Raw genomic sequence first — 13552 nt, forward strand, 5'->3', positions numbered from 1 at the left:
AGGTAGCATGTAGTACAAAGTGAAACCCTATTTCAAAAAAGCCAAAATTACTACCTAATCTCAGCGGGCGTGCTGGCTCCTGACTATAATCCTAGGATTTGGGAGATTGAAGCAAGACTACTGCTGAAAGTTTGGGGCCAGCATCAAGTATATAGAGACACTGTCTCAAAACAAGCTAATCTGAAATATATGCATACAGTTTTAAAAATTATAGTCATTGCTGGGTGTGGTGGTGCACTCCTATAATCCTAGCACTTGGGAGGCTGAGGCAGGTGGACCACCGCAAATTTGAGAACAGCTACAAAGTGAGCCCCAAATCATCCTAAACCTCATAGTAACACCCTATTAAAAAAAAAAAAAAACCAAAAAACAAAGTTATACAGATTTAAATTAAGAAAAAAGCACATTAATATATAATATATATAATTGTGAAATAACTTTCTTGTGGTATATATATGTATTTATATATGTATTTTAACAAAGATTACTATTATAAATGCAATATATGAAAATGAAGCAAACAATAAGCCTCTTAAACTTTACCATTAAAAAGTACTTAAATGCTGAAAAGCATACCTTTTTGGGAAGAGGTTCTTCGTTGGTCATTTTGAATCCTGAAAAAATAAGATTGGGGAAAGGTAGTTCAATTGATTTTCTTCCAATTAATGCAGAAACAAGTTAACTAGTTTTTTCAAATCAATTTATCAGCATACTAAATTATACCAAATCTACAGATTTTTAAAAATATAAATCTTTTATTTTGGAATCATTTTAACTTATAAAAAAGTGATAAAATATGAAGTTTGTGTATAGTCAAAAATCTACTTTCTCATTTAACATATGTCATTATTATGGCTGTTAAATAATTTTAATTTTGTATCAAAATCTTACCTGCCCCAAACCACTGTGAAACAGAAATTTGAGAGTGAAGCCCCTAAGTATGCTAAAGTCAGATACTGCCTCAGGCAATAAGCTAGGCATACTGGTGACTGAATACTGGAAGGTATTATCTGTTTCTAAGCCTTTCGTTTTACAGCATTATGCTGTTACAGTAAAGTAACCATAATTATGATTCTACCCATAATTATGATTCTACCATAATTATGACAGCTCATTACTCTCCAATGGCTCCGTATTTTAAAAATATGTATTTTCTGCCTGGCAAGTATGAGGTTGTGAGTCTGTTTCCTGATACAAAAAATTTTACATCTTAAAACATTCCTACACTTTTATGCCACAGAATGTTTCAAAATTAGCTCCTTTATAAATTTATTCAATGTGCTTAACCCTGCTGCACCAAAAAAAGTAAATGTAAGTGGAAAGTCACTTTAGAATAGTCACTGTCTTTTAGAATAAAGGTCAACAGCAGTTATTACTTAACTTTCACACACTTAAAAAAACTAGTTTGTGCTGAAAATAATAATTTATGTAAGTTAAGAAATGAAGCTAGATGTGATCATAAACATCTATAATCCCAGCACTCTGGGAAACTAAAGCAGGATCACAAATCCAAACCTGTATTTAGAAATAGTGTGCTAGTTTACCAAGTAAAAGCCAAATCCTATTGATTTTTTTTATTTGCTTTTCCTGACAAAATTATCGTATCTTAGAGTAAGACATCTTGCACATTTGACTTTCATAGCAAAATATAGGTCATTTTTGAAGAAATATTCAAGAGTCCCATTAATTTTCCCAAGGGTCTGTCTTTATCCTTTGATATTCAAATCCTTTCCTTTTTTAATTAATGGATTTTATTGGTACATTTTAATTATACATCATGAGCACATTCATCACAGGGACTTTGTGCCTATCCATGACATACCTTAGTTCCTTTTTCCCCATTCTCCTACCATCCCCCAATCCCTCTTCTCTCCTTAACTTCAAAAGCTTTGTTTCCATTTTTTCCTTTTCCCTTCCTTTTCCCCTCCCCGCTTCCTAGTTCCCCTTCCTATTTGAGCATTTTCTTCCTATTTCATAATATTCTGGTCCTTAATTTATACTTTTGGTTTCTCACAGTAGGTATTATTTCTGACAGCTCACTTATAAATGTTACTATATTTTAAAGTATTTCCAGCTGAACTACTAAAAATTAGACCACAGTACATGTTCAATCAAGTTTTTTTTTTGTACAGCAGAGCAAACTCATGACCTTATGTTTGCCAAGCAGGCACTTACGCCCCTGAGCTAAACCCCCGGCCTTTCAACCAAGTTCTTAAAAGGTACATTGTTTCTTAGTGAATATAAGACTTTTCAAAAGGAGAGTTTTCAACATTATTTTTTTCAATACCTCTTTTACACACAACCCCAACTCTATAAATCAGGTACTCTAAACCAGGAGTGATGGTGTACTGTAATCCCAGCATTCGGGAGTCTGAGGCAGGAGGACTGTTTCGAGTTTCAGACCAACCTAGACTACAAAGTGAGCGCAGGCCTGCCTGAATTGCATAGGAGACCTTGCCTTAAAAGAAAAAAAAATCAGGTACTCTACTTATATTGTCATTAACCCTGGTTTTCAGATTATGTTGTACTAAAGAAGTCAACTGTTTTGGGGAGAGGGAAAATCACAAACTGACCACATCAAATTACTGGCTTGCTTCCTCTTCCTTTAAAAAAAATTATACATTGGCTGAGTATCACTGAGTTCTGTAATAAGGCACCTGTCTAGCATGAGCAAAACCCTGAGATAATCCCCAGTGCAACCAAACAAATGAACCAACCCAAATCTCATGAGATATAGCAAATACATAAAACCTAAAGGTATTATTTGTTTCTGAGTTTATTAATACAATTTGTTTACTGTTTGTTTTGAGAAGGGGGTCTTTTGAGATGAAGTACTGCTATTTTACCCTGGGGGTCTCCCAACTCCCGGGCTCAAATGATCTTTCTGTGCTAGTCTCTCAGGAGCTGGGATTATAGGTAAATGCAACCATACTTGGCTCTGTAATTTGTTTTGTTGATCAAGTTTCTGTCCTATGAAGTCATGCTCATATTTCTACAACATAAAGTTTGTCTTTTTGTTTTTTAAGGAATTGATCCTTACTTTTCAATCCTTATTATCTTATTTATATATCTGCTACAGTAATAACAGACTACTAAGTGACTATCTTACTCTGATAGTAGTCCCACAAATAGCAAAAAATGTCAGGTCCAGTGAAGAGACCCCTGCATCAGGATCCCTGAAATGACGGCAATGGACAGGATGACATTCTCCTCCAAGGACTTTTCCTTCATCAGGGAACACTGTCACAATCAGGAGCAAATGCTCCCATGATCTCAATACATTTTCCCCTTTAGTGTCCCACGTGTAAAGGACAAGTTTGCAAGCACTCCTGTAATGTAAATAGTTCTGTGTGAAGTTTTTTTGGTATGTTACAATTAAATGGCAAGCACTATGACAACTTCTGTTTGTTCCCATTATTTTATGCTTTAAACCTCCACTTGGCAACTTCTAGGAAGATGAAAACTTTGGCTTTAGTCTTTCCTATGTATATTGTTAGACACAAAATCTTTTTTTGGGTCTTTTTCCTTTTTATCAGTACTGGGGATCGAACTCACCACTGCCTGCTTGCAAGGCAGGCGCTTATGCAGCTGAGCTAAATCCCCAGCCCCCCAAATAATTTTTGATCAAAAGTTTAAGCCAAGTGAAATGAAAGAAAACTATGTTATATATGTTTAAGCAGGACATGTCCTTCCTTTTCTGGTGTTTCACACATCAGAGCTGCTTATATAACCTGTACATATGTGTGTGTAGGGAATTGGGGAGTGTGTTTTTTCCAGTTAATTGTTAGAGGTGTACCATATGCTTTCTGTGGTTGAGCTTTGTTCTTAAGATCATTACATTTCTTTGGTGTGCATTTTCATATCCAGTGATGTAGTTATTACAGTAAGGCCTTTTTTTTGTAATAAAAAATCATTTTGTTAAAAAAATGAACTATAATTAGCGTATATGTGCATTTACGTGTTGCTTCTCATTTCATCCAACAGTACATCTTTTGCTATCGTCTCACGTTGGCCCTATTTTTCTTCATAAGTCTTAATTGAAGCCTGGCATTTTACATACATATTCTGTTTTCCTAAATTAATTTTGGGGGTGCTTACCAGGCAAGCACTTGAGCCACTGAGCAAAACCCTCAGCCCCTTGTTTTCCTAAATTATAAAGTAGCAAGCTCCATAATAGAATTGTTTCATTCTGTGGGCGCTAAAACACATTAAATGAAAAGCATAAACAAATGATCTTGTTTCAGTTAGTAAAATCATGAAGTTAAACATGTTTGAATAAGCCAACCTAACTTTTTTTGTGCCCTAATAGGATGCTCATACCATCACATAAAATTTTAAGAATAAACACAAACCTAAATGTAACAGGTACTATGACAGAGTTCTAAGAACATTTCTTTTTTATTGGTACCGGAAATCGAACTCAACCGTACGCTTGCAAGGCAGGCGCTTATGCTGCTGAGCTAAATTTATCCCTAAAGCTATAAGACAAGGTCTTGCTAATTCTATGAGCTGAGCATATAAATGTGTGTGATCCTTCTGCCTCAGCCTCCCAGAGTAGTGGAATTAACAAGTGTGTGCCAATATGCCTAGCTGTTTCCTTGTTTATTCCCCTAATATATGGTTATGATTTTTAGCCCATAAAAAATAAAATTAACTGAGAAACACAATGGCACATATCTATAATTTCAGCACTGAACGAAGGAAACTGAAGCAAGAGGACTACAACTTGACACCAGCCTAGGCAATTTAGTGAGACCTTGTATCAAAATAAAAACTAGCTAAACAGTAGATCATCCCTGAATCCACAAAACCACACAAACAACCAAAAAACAAACCAAACATACAAACAAAATATCCCAAAAATAAAATGCAAGCTTAATTAGCATAAAAGAGATGCTAGTTTGCTTTTAATATCTGGAAGGACCCGAAAACAAATGAAGTTGTGGTAACACTGGTTTTCTAGAAAAGACCACTAAACTTTGATAATCAAAAATGGTTAGGCAGAATACTGGAGTACCAATTTTTCCATCTCAAAAAAGATTGTGACTATCAAGGTCCAAAATTATAGTACCGTTTTTGAAGATGGCACATGAATGGCATGATAGCATGGTGAATGGCACAAAATAGACATTTAATTATGTTTCTTTCTCATCAAATAAAAGACATACTTCTAATCAATGTTCTTTGAAAATCCCGAAGGGAATTCACAGGACAAAGATTACAAAGAGTATTCCTATCTCTATCTAAATTTTATTGAAAAAATCTTTGTGAACTCCAATTTTCAGAATTCTTAATTACTTTTATTTCTAACATGGGCTTCTCAAAGTGTGGGGGCTGGAAATGTGACTGCCTAGCCTAAGAAGCCCTGGATTCAATCCCAGCATTGGGGGAAGGGGTCGCATGCGGGGTAGCACTGGTGTTGGCCTGTGCACAGTGGTACACATCTGTAATCCCAGCTACACAGGTGGCTGAGGCAGAAGGATCACAAGTTCTAGCCCAGCCTGGGCAGTTTAGTGAGACACTCTCAAAAGCAATAAAAAGGAAACACAGCTGTGAAGAGCACTTCTCTAGCTTGTGTGAGGGCCTGGGTTCAACCTACAAAATTAGGGGAAAAACAAACAAAACAATCACCACCACCAAACTAAACCAAACCACCAAAAAAAACAAAAACAAAAAAACAAAAAAAAACCTCCTTCAAAGCCCTTGATATACCCCAAAGTTAAACACAATCTGACAAAAAGCTAATTACAATAGGTTTAAAATTTAAAAGCATCTAAAAACTTCAACTACTTGAGTCAAAATAAAACCTAATTTTCAACTTTGACATTCACTTTACAGGAATGTGGTAAAGAATCTTACTATTCTCCACTTTTCAAAAAAAATTTTGACAGGGGCTGGGGATTTAGCTCAGCAGCGTAAGCGCCTGCCTTGCAAGCAGGCAGTCATGAGTTCGATCCCTAGTACCGATGAAAAGGAAAAAGACAAAAAAAAAAAAAAATTTTTTTTTGACAGGCACAATAACTACCTAAAGTCAATTTTACCTAAAGACAAATGATATTCCATTTTCTAAGGCCAAACCTATTTTTATATCAGAAAAATGGAATGACTAAAACATCATTTGGAGTCAATTAAAGTTGAACCCTAAATTTTAAGAAAAAAATGAATATATACCAGTGCTATGAATCAGACATCTAATAATCACAACTGTTCAAAGTCAAAGTTAGTCCGTATTTCCCAGGATGAAAATGACTGAGTTATTCAGTGATTTTTCTCAGGTTAAAACAACCATTAACAACTGGTTATTATGGCACTAAATTCAGTGTCTCTCAAAGGCTGGTAATTCACAAAAATGGGCACATAATTCTATTTACCCATCCTCAATAATGATTAAACTCAGCTGGGGTAGATATGAAGCTATAAAGAAAACCAAAGCAAGATGAAAAAATTCAAACTTGGCCAATCTGGCTACCTCTCAGATGTTTAAGATGACTGATTTTAAAATTACATAAAGGGTTCAGTTATTTTGTAAAAGATTTAGAAACATTTCAAATTTAGAATATCATCAACACTATCTACTCAATGCTTTTTAACACCCAGTAGCTTAGGAGGCGGAGCTCAGTTTTGGTTGGCTGGGTGCCTAGCATCCACAAGTTTCTTGGCTCTTAGCATTATGATCTTAAATTAGGCAATTCAGGTCTCTGTAGAGAAGCAAGCAAATTCAATTTCAGCAAGTACGAAAGTATCTCATTGAAATAAGTCAAACATGTATGAAATCAGCTATCTAATTACAGTAGTAGCCTTAAGCATTACAGTAGAAAGGGTTCTGGTAGAGAATTAAAAAACCATCTTTTCCTTACTATTCTATCAGTCATGTTTGTGATCTTGAGCAGGTCATTCATTAACTCACGGTCTCGTCTCCCAAGTTTCTAAATCAGCAAAAAACGATACATACTAATTTGGCCTGCTTCACAAAGGGCCATAAATCTCAATGCTTTCAATCCATAAAAATACTATACAGGGGCTCGGGATTTAGCTCAGTGGCCTAAGTACCTGCTTTGCAAGCAGGTGGTCGTGAGTTCGATCCCCGGTACCAATTAAAAAAAAATACTATACAGCTAAAAAGTGTGATGGACAGGCCACAGGAATCTGAGAGGCTGAGGCAAGAAAAGTCCAACTTTGAGGCTAGCCTGGGCAACCAAGCAAGACATAGACTCAAACCAATAAAAATGGGAGGAGGACACAGCACAATCATTTTTTTGCCTAAAATCAGAAAGCCCTCAGTTCAGTTCACAGTGCCACAAATAAAACAGCTATACAATTAGCAATTTTCAAAACAAGCAAACAAAAACTTTAAAAAGCATTTCAGAAACATTTAACTTCACGCAACTATATATTCAAAGGTGGAGAACATTCATTTATAGCAATGCATTCTAGTCTGATGGTACATCATAGTGTTACATCTATAATATTTATACACTATTATGTGTAATATTAAAAGTTTTTTCTCCAAGTTTAATAACTACAAGAAATATAAGAATTGGTTGGGGATATAGCTCAGCAACACATGTCCAGCAAGCACAAGGTCCTAAATTCGATTCCTGTTACCAAATAAATAAATAAAATGTTAAGACAATAACAAAAAGATACTCTACAAAACTACACACACATTAAAAAAATACAAGTATTTAGAGGCAGAAAACTGAGAATTAGAAACAAAAACTAAACACCACCAAGTCTTATTTTATTAAAGAACTCAGTAAACTTCTGAAAAGCAACATACACATAACATTATATAATAAAGAACTAGATCGCTAAATACAGTATTTTCAAGGCAATTCTACACTACATGCATGTGAGACATAAAAGACCTTAAAAGCTGTAACGTGCTGCACAGACATAAGTATCACAATTCTCATTTCCACATGAAAGGACAACTATAAATCCTTTAGGACATTAGAAATTTTGTAGTTTTCTTGCCATTGAAAAGATGTTGAAAATACTGATCTGCTTAGGCTACTGAAAATCCAACAGCACTCTTAGAAATACACCTACCCGGGGCTGGGGATTTAGCTCAGCGACATAAGCACCTGCCTTGCAAGCAGGCAGTCGTGAGTTCGATCCCTGGTACCGATAAAAAAAAAAATAAATAAAATAAAATAATGAAATACACCTACCCAAGCTCTTAAAATTCAACCTTAATCCCATCACAAAGCCACTGAATAGACTCATCTTTTCCCAATCTATCTAATCAGATGCTACTGAAAGAAACATTGTAAGCTACTTTGAAAACATTTTTCCCATACAGTATTTTTAATGAGGTTTTAAACATTTCATGTCCATCATAGCAACCTAGAAAGCTAAAACTGTTAAATAAAAGGAGACTTTGTGATGACGGGTCTATGATTTCTGCAAATCTTCCGAGGCAACAGAATTTAAGTGAAAATGCAGATGAAACAAGCACAAATACAAACTCATGACTGCAACACGGTCATCGAAGCATTTTCCTACTGGGCAGAAAGAACCGTTTTTTACTTTACAATGACCGTACGATTTTCACAGTCCTTTTGGGAATCAAATGAACTTTCTTCTATATCAAAAGGAATTTGGGTTTTCCCATTATGTCTTCACTGACTTATAAAACAGTTCAAAAATCAGGTAACCTAAGTTTCATACGAGTTCAAGATGAGATTAAATTCACAAAGATTTTCCAATTTGTGAAAGCTGTCCTAAAAAACCTTAACGTTCTTCCTTCCAAGGCATGCACTCATTTAAAAATGGAAGTCCAGCGCGAACGTAGCTGCAATGCTACCCCACTGCGTGACGTGAAATGTGGCACACACACCCTTCCTCTTCTCCTGGCAGACCTCGTCGGTGCCGCCAAGTCCTCGGGAGCCGGCCCGGGACGGTGGGAGGGAGCGACAAAGGCGGGGAGAGGAGGAGCGCGGCCAGCGGCCCGGAAAGGCGGCCTCTTAGTCTCTCCAGACGCTAAAGGGGGAGGGAATGGCCTCGGGCGCGGAAACCTCTCTGCAGGCTACAAAGGGCTGCGGCCAGCGGCGGCCGGCGCCGCCTGAGGCCTGAGTCGCCCTTCGGCCCTGTACACCCCTTCCCAGGCGGAGGTCGCCGTGACTCGGCTCTCAGCAGCCCGGGTCGCTCCCGCCGCCCGCCCGCACTTACCTCTGCAGACCCCGGCCGCGCGGGCGCCGCCAGTCACCCAGGCCGAGGCCGCACTGCCAGTCGCTGGCCTCGCCGCCCTTCTTCCGTCGTACCCCGTCGCTCCCCTTTATTTGTGGATCTGGCTGCCACAAAATGGCGCTGAGGGAAGAAACCGGCCCTACCGACCGGCCCTGCCCCGCCCCACCCCGCCGCCCGGCTCCCTACGCCCCGCCCCGCAGCCCGCCCGCTCGCGCCGCCGCCGCCGCCCGCCATGATCTCCACCCAGCTCACCAGTCCGCTCACCGAGCAGTCTCCTCCAGGGCGTGGCCGCAGTCACTCTTGCCCGCGGCTAGGCCCCGCTGGGGGCGTAAGGCGAGGGAGGCTGGCGGCTGCTTCAGCCGGGTCGGGGCTTCAAGACGCAAAGCAACAGCCGCAGCCCACAGAGGCGACCCTACTCAGTCTTGGAGTCCGTCGCGCGCCCCGTGGCTGCCGGGGCTCACCACGCTTGCTAGGGGCGGGGAGGGAGGAGGCCGAAAAGAAGGATGGCCTGAGAGGTCGGAGGTCAGCCGCAAGGCATCCCGGGACGGCAGCCCCCGGTGAACGCGCTCGCCGGAGCCACCTGCGGCTGCGGCGCGGCTTCAGGCGGAGGGATCTGGGCAAAGGAGGCGCGTGATAGGTCACGTTTTGGTGCAGCCACATCCGTGATGCTTCCGCGCGCTGGCGGCCAGGTGCTGCCTCAGAGCTCGGCCGGTGGGCGGGAAGTGTATTGTGAGTAAAGCGCCGCCTCGTGTGAGTTTTGAATCTCCTGAAGAACGCTGACCGCGCTTACTTCTGCCTCAGCGAGTGGCGTTTGGGCTGCTAGATGCCTGTTAGGGCAAAGGCGCGGAGCTATTGTTCTCTGGTGGAGAGGTTGTTCCTGTGTTGGTGCCTCGGACACTTTACCTCGGAACCGAGGTGGAAGGAGAGACCCTAGAGGTTTTAATGAACCCGATGAGAGAAGCCCCCTGGTCGAATATCCCTTAATCAAGACTTGGTGCCATCTGGACTACTGAGCAATAACGGTGTTAACCTGTAAACCAGCAACAGGCCCTTTAAATTTGCTGCAGGGCCAGACAGTTCTTATTGGTAGATGTACTTAGCCGCTTTGCCAGAACCGTGTGTTCCCAAGATGTCCTGCCATGCAGTGAGTCCTGATATAAAGCCCCACTCAGTCTGGAGAAATTACTTTCATTTGCCCTCACAGGAACTGGGGAAGACTAAAAAAACAAAAGATCCAAAGGGGAAAAACGGAGAATTTGAACAGATGATTCTCAGAAGAAGGGGTGGAGATGCAATGTCCTTTAACATGAAAGGTGCTCAACAGAAAAAAGGGAAACTATCGGGTGTTGTGGCACATGCCTGTAATCCCAGCACCGGGAAGGCTGAGGCAAGAGGATCACTGCAAATTCGAGGCCAGCCTGGGCTATATAGTTCAAGACCAGTGTGAATAATGGGAAGGCCCAAACTAGTGAGTGTTACTTGTGCTAAGGGCATGTGGCCTGGCTAGAATACAAGAGAGGAAGAGGGCTACTAGCCGTGTGAGGTGGCACACACCTGTAATTCCAGCACTTGGAGGCTGAGACAAGAGGATCACTTTTAAGTTTGAGGCTAGCCTGGGTTATACAGTTCAAGGCCAGCATGAGCTACGTAATGAGACCCTGTCTCAAGAAGACAACAAACAAAAAACCAATAACAAAACAGGGTTGCTGTCCTTGCATGCTGCTTGCTTCTTGTTACTTTGCTGCTTTCAGCCTTGTTCCCTTCAGTCTGCCATGAACTGTTCATCCTCAGCACTGCCCGTTTCTTGCCACCCTGCTTTGGACCCAGCTGATTATGGATTGAAATATGGATGAAAACTTTAAACTGAACTAGAACCTTTGAGTGTTTTTTAATTTTTAATTCTTTTAATTTTAAAAACAATAAAATGATACAGAATTAAAAATAATAAAAATGATACAGAATTTTTTTAAAAAATAGGAAATTTGGCCGAGGGTTTAGCTGAGTATAAGTGCCTGCTTGGCAAACATGAGGTCGTGAGTTTGATCCCAGCACACACGCACAAAAAAAATTAAACTAGTTAATATAGTGTATACTACTATCTTGAAAATAGTTGTTCAGATTACAAGATTTAGGCTTGAAAAAAATGATCAAACATAATGAAAACAAACATTTTTTGTGTTTACCGGTACCAGGGATCGAACTCACGATCACGTGCTTGCAAGGTTGGCACTTATGCCACTGAGCTAAATCCCCAACCTCAAACAAACTTATTTTTAATGACCAGAGATCAGTAGTATAGTTATCGTGCATATGTTTATGTACACACATACATTTGTGTATATATAATCTTTTCTTTCTCTTCTCCTTTTCCCTATCCCGGTTCTTTTTTCCTTTTGAGCCCTTTTTTCCCTTTTGTTTTCACAATATCTATTTGTACACTTTGAATTTTACTTACTTTTTTTTTTTTTTTTTTTTGAGATAGAGCTTACTATGCAGTTCAGTATGACTTTGAGCTCACTTTATAGCCCAGGATGATTTTGAATTTGCAACCATTCTCCTGCCTCAGCTTCCTGAGTGCTGGATGTGTGTCACCATGCCTGGCTTGCTTTCTGATAGGTTCTGCTAGCCTGGGGCTTAGCTATCTGTAACATGACATCTGCCGCCCCCCTCCCAAGAGAAACAATTTCTCTCTCCAAGAGTAACTTCTGTGTTCTAGTTCGGGAAATAAACCTCCCATTCCCTTTTTGTGTGTGCAGCAAACTCTCTCTGATCCCAAAACTCCACAACCACCCAAGCCTCCACCCCTATCCCCCAGTAAATCTTTCTGTTTCCTGTTTTACACAGGCAGATGCTCCTTCAAATCAGCAGTTGATGTCATTTTGCCCACCTCTCAAACTCCTTCCCACAGCTAAAACGGATAAAAGTAGTCCCACTTCTTTGCTCTTTTTGAAAGCTGGTATACCCCTATGAAACTCTTCTATGCCCACATTAAAAGCCTCCTCATCTCTCATTTCTCTGGGCAACTTCAGATTGAGTGCCAAAAATAATCGCTTTCTTCTTTTTTTTAACAGTAGGTTGACAATACAATGTTTACACATGCAAGTATGATTTATTTCGTTTATGAGTATGGTTTCTAGTTACATCCATTTATATATAAAAGCCTCAAGTTTATCATTCTTTACAGTTAAGTATAAAAACACCACTACAGGGCTGGGGAGTTAGCTCAGTGGCATAAACGCTTGCCTGGCAAGCACTGAGGTTGTGAGTTTCATCCCCTGTATGACAAAAAAAAAAAAAAAAAAAAAAAAAAGAAAAAAGCTACTACAAAGACACCCACCTTATGTTTGACAAGGGGGCTAAACGTTCACTGGAAGAAAGATAACCTCTTTAACTAATAGTGCTGGAAAAATTGGTTTTTCACCTGCTGAAGACTAAAACTAGACCCATGTCTATCACTATACACTAAAGTAAAGCCAAAATGGAGCAAAGATCTAAATATTAAAACAGAAACACTAAATGTACTGAAAGACAAGATAGGTAGAAATCTTGAAGACATAAGGGTAGGCAAAGAGTTAATGAACAAAACCCAAACTGCATGGGAAGTACTTCAAAGAGTCAACAACTGGGATCTCACCTGATCTTTGCACATCTAAAGGAATTACCACTGGGGATTTAGTTCAGAGGCATTAAGCACCTGCCTGGCAAATGCTAGGTCCTGGAGTTTGATCCCCAGTACCAAAAAAAAAAAAAAAAAAAAAAAAAAAAAATCACCAACAAAGTGCAAGGAAAATATGGAAAGAAAAAAAATTTTACCCAACTGTCACTCAGAAAAAGTACTTCTACCTAGAACATACAAAGAATTGAAAAACATCAGGCCCCTCAAATCTTTGAACCCAATCCAAAAATGGGCAACTGAGATGAACACAGACTTCTCAGAAGAAGAAATACAAATGGAAAATAAGTATATAAAAAAATGTTCAACATGACTGGTCATTCAAGACACGCAAATTAAAACAACACTGAGATTCTATCTCACTCCAGAAAGAATGGCTGTCATCAAGAAATCAACCAATAACAAATGTCAGCAGGGCTATGGGAGAAAAGGAATCCTTCTCCACTGTTGGTGGGAGTATAGAGTGTCAGAATTTTTATCTCAGCAGTAAACCAAGTAAGCAAGACACTGTGTGACCATAAAAAAGAATAGTGTTGTTTTGGGATGAGTCCTAGCTTATTTTAAGTGCAGAAAGCAAGGCACAGAAATACTTGTTTAGAAGCTAAGGTTTTGGGAGGATATCCAAAAAACAATAAGAATAATTACTTATATACAGGGGGGAGAGGGGAGATGGAGGTAGAAGTAACA

The 13552-nt window shown here is 39.6% G+C and overlaps 1 protein-coding gene across 4 annotated transcripts in view; it reads right to left on the bottom strand.

Moving 5' to 3' along the window:
• The window catches only part of Wtap (WT1 associated protein), a 30992-nt gene extending 21346 nt beyond the window's left edge, over positions 1-9646 (bottom strand). For 2 of the 4 annotated variants that reach the window (XM_063233105.1, XM_063233106.1), the window contains exons 1-2: positions 9175-9292; positions 577-614 (exon numbers count right to left, since the gene is read on the bottom strand). In XM_063233105.1, coding sequence (XP_063089175.1) covers positions 577-606 — 30 coding nt within the window. In that variant the 5' untranslated portion in view covers positions 607-614; positions 9175-9292. Of the gene's footprint in view, positions 1-576; positions 615-9174; positions 9293-9444 lie in introns of those variants that run through there. The other 2 variants (XM_003466336.5, XM_013148885.3) reach the window with 2 other exon arrangements.
• Positions 9647-13552: the final 3906 nt, after the last annotated feature.

This window comes from Cavia porcellus, unplaced genomic scaffold (genome assembly GCF_034190915.1).
Source record: "Cavia porcellus strain 051 isolate PalLab524CR breed Dunkin Hartley unplaced genomic scaffold, mCavPor4.1 scaffold_22, whole genome shotgun sequence".
In the NCBI taxonomy this organism is placed as follows: Eukaryota; Metazoa; Chordata; class Mammalia; order Rodentia; family Caviidae; genus Cavia; species Cavia porcellus.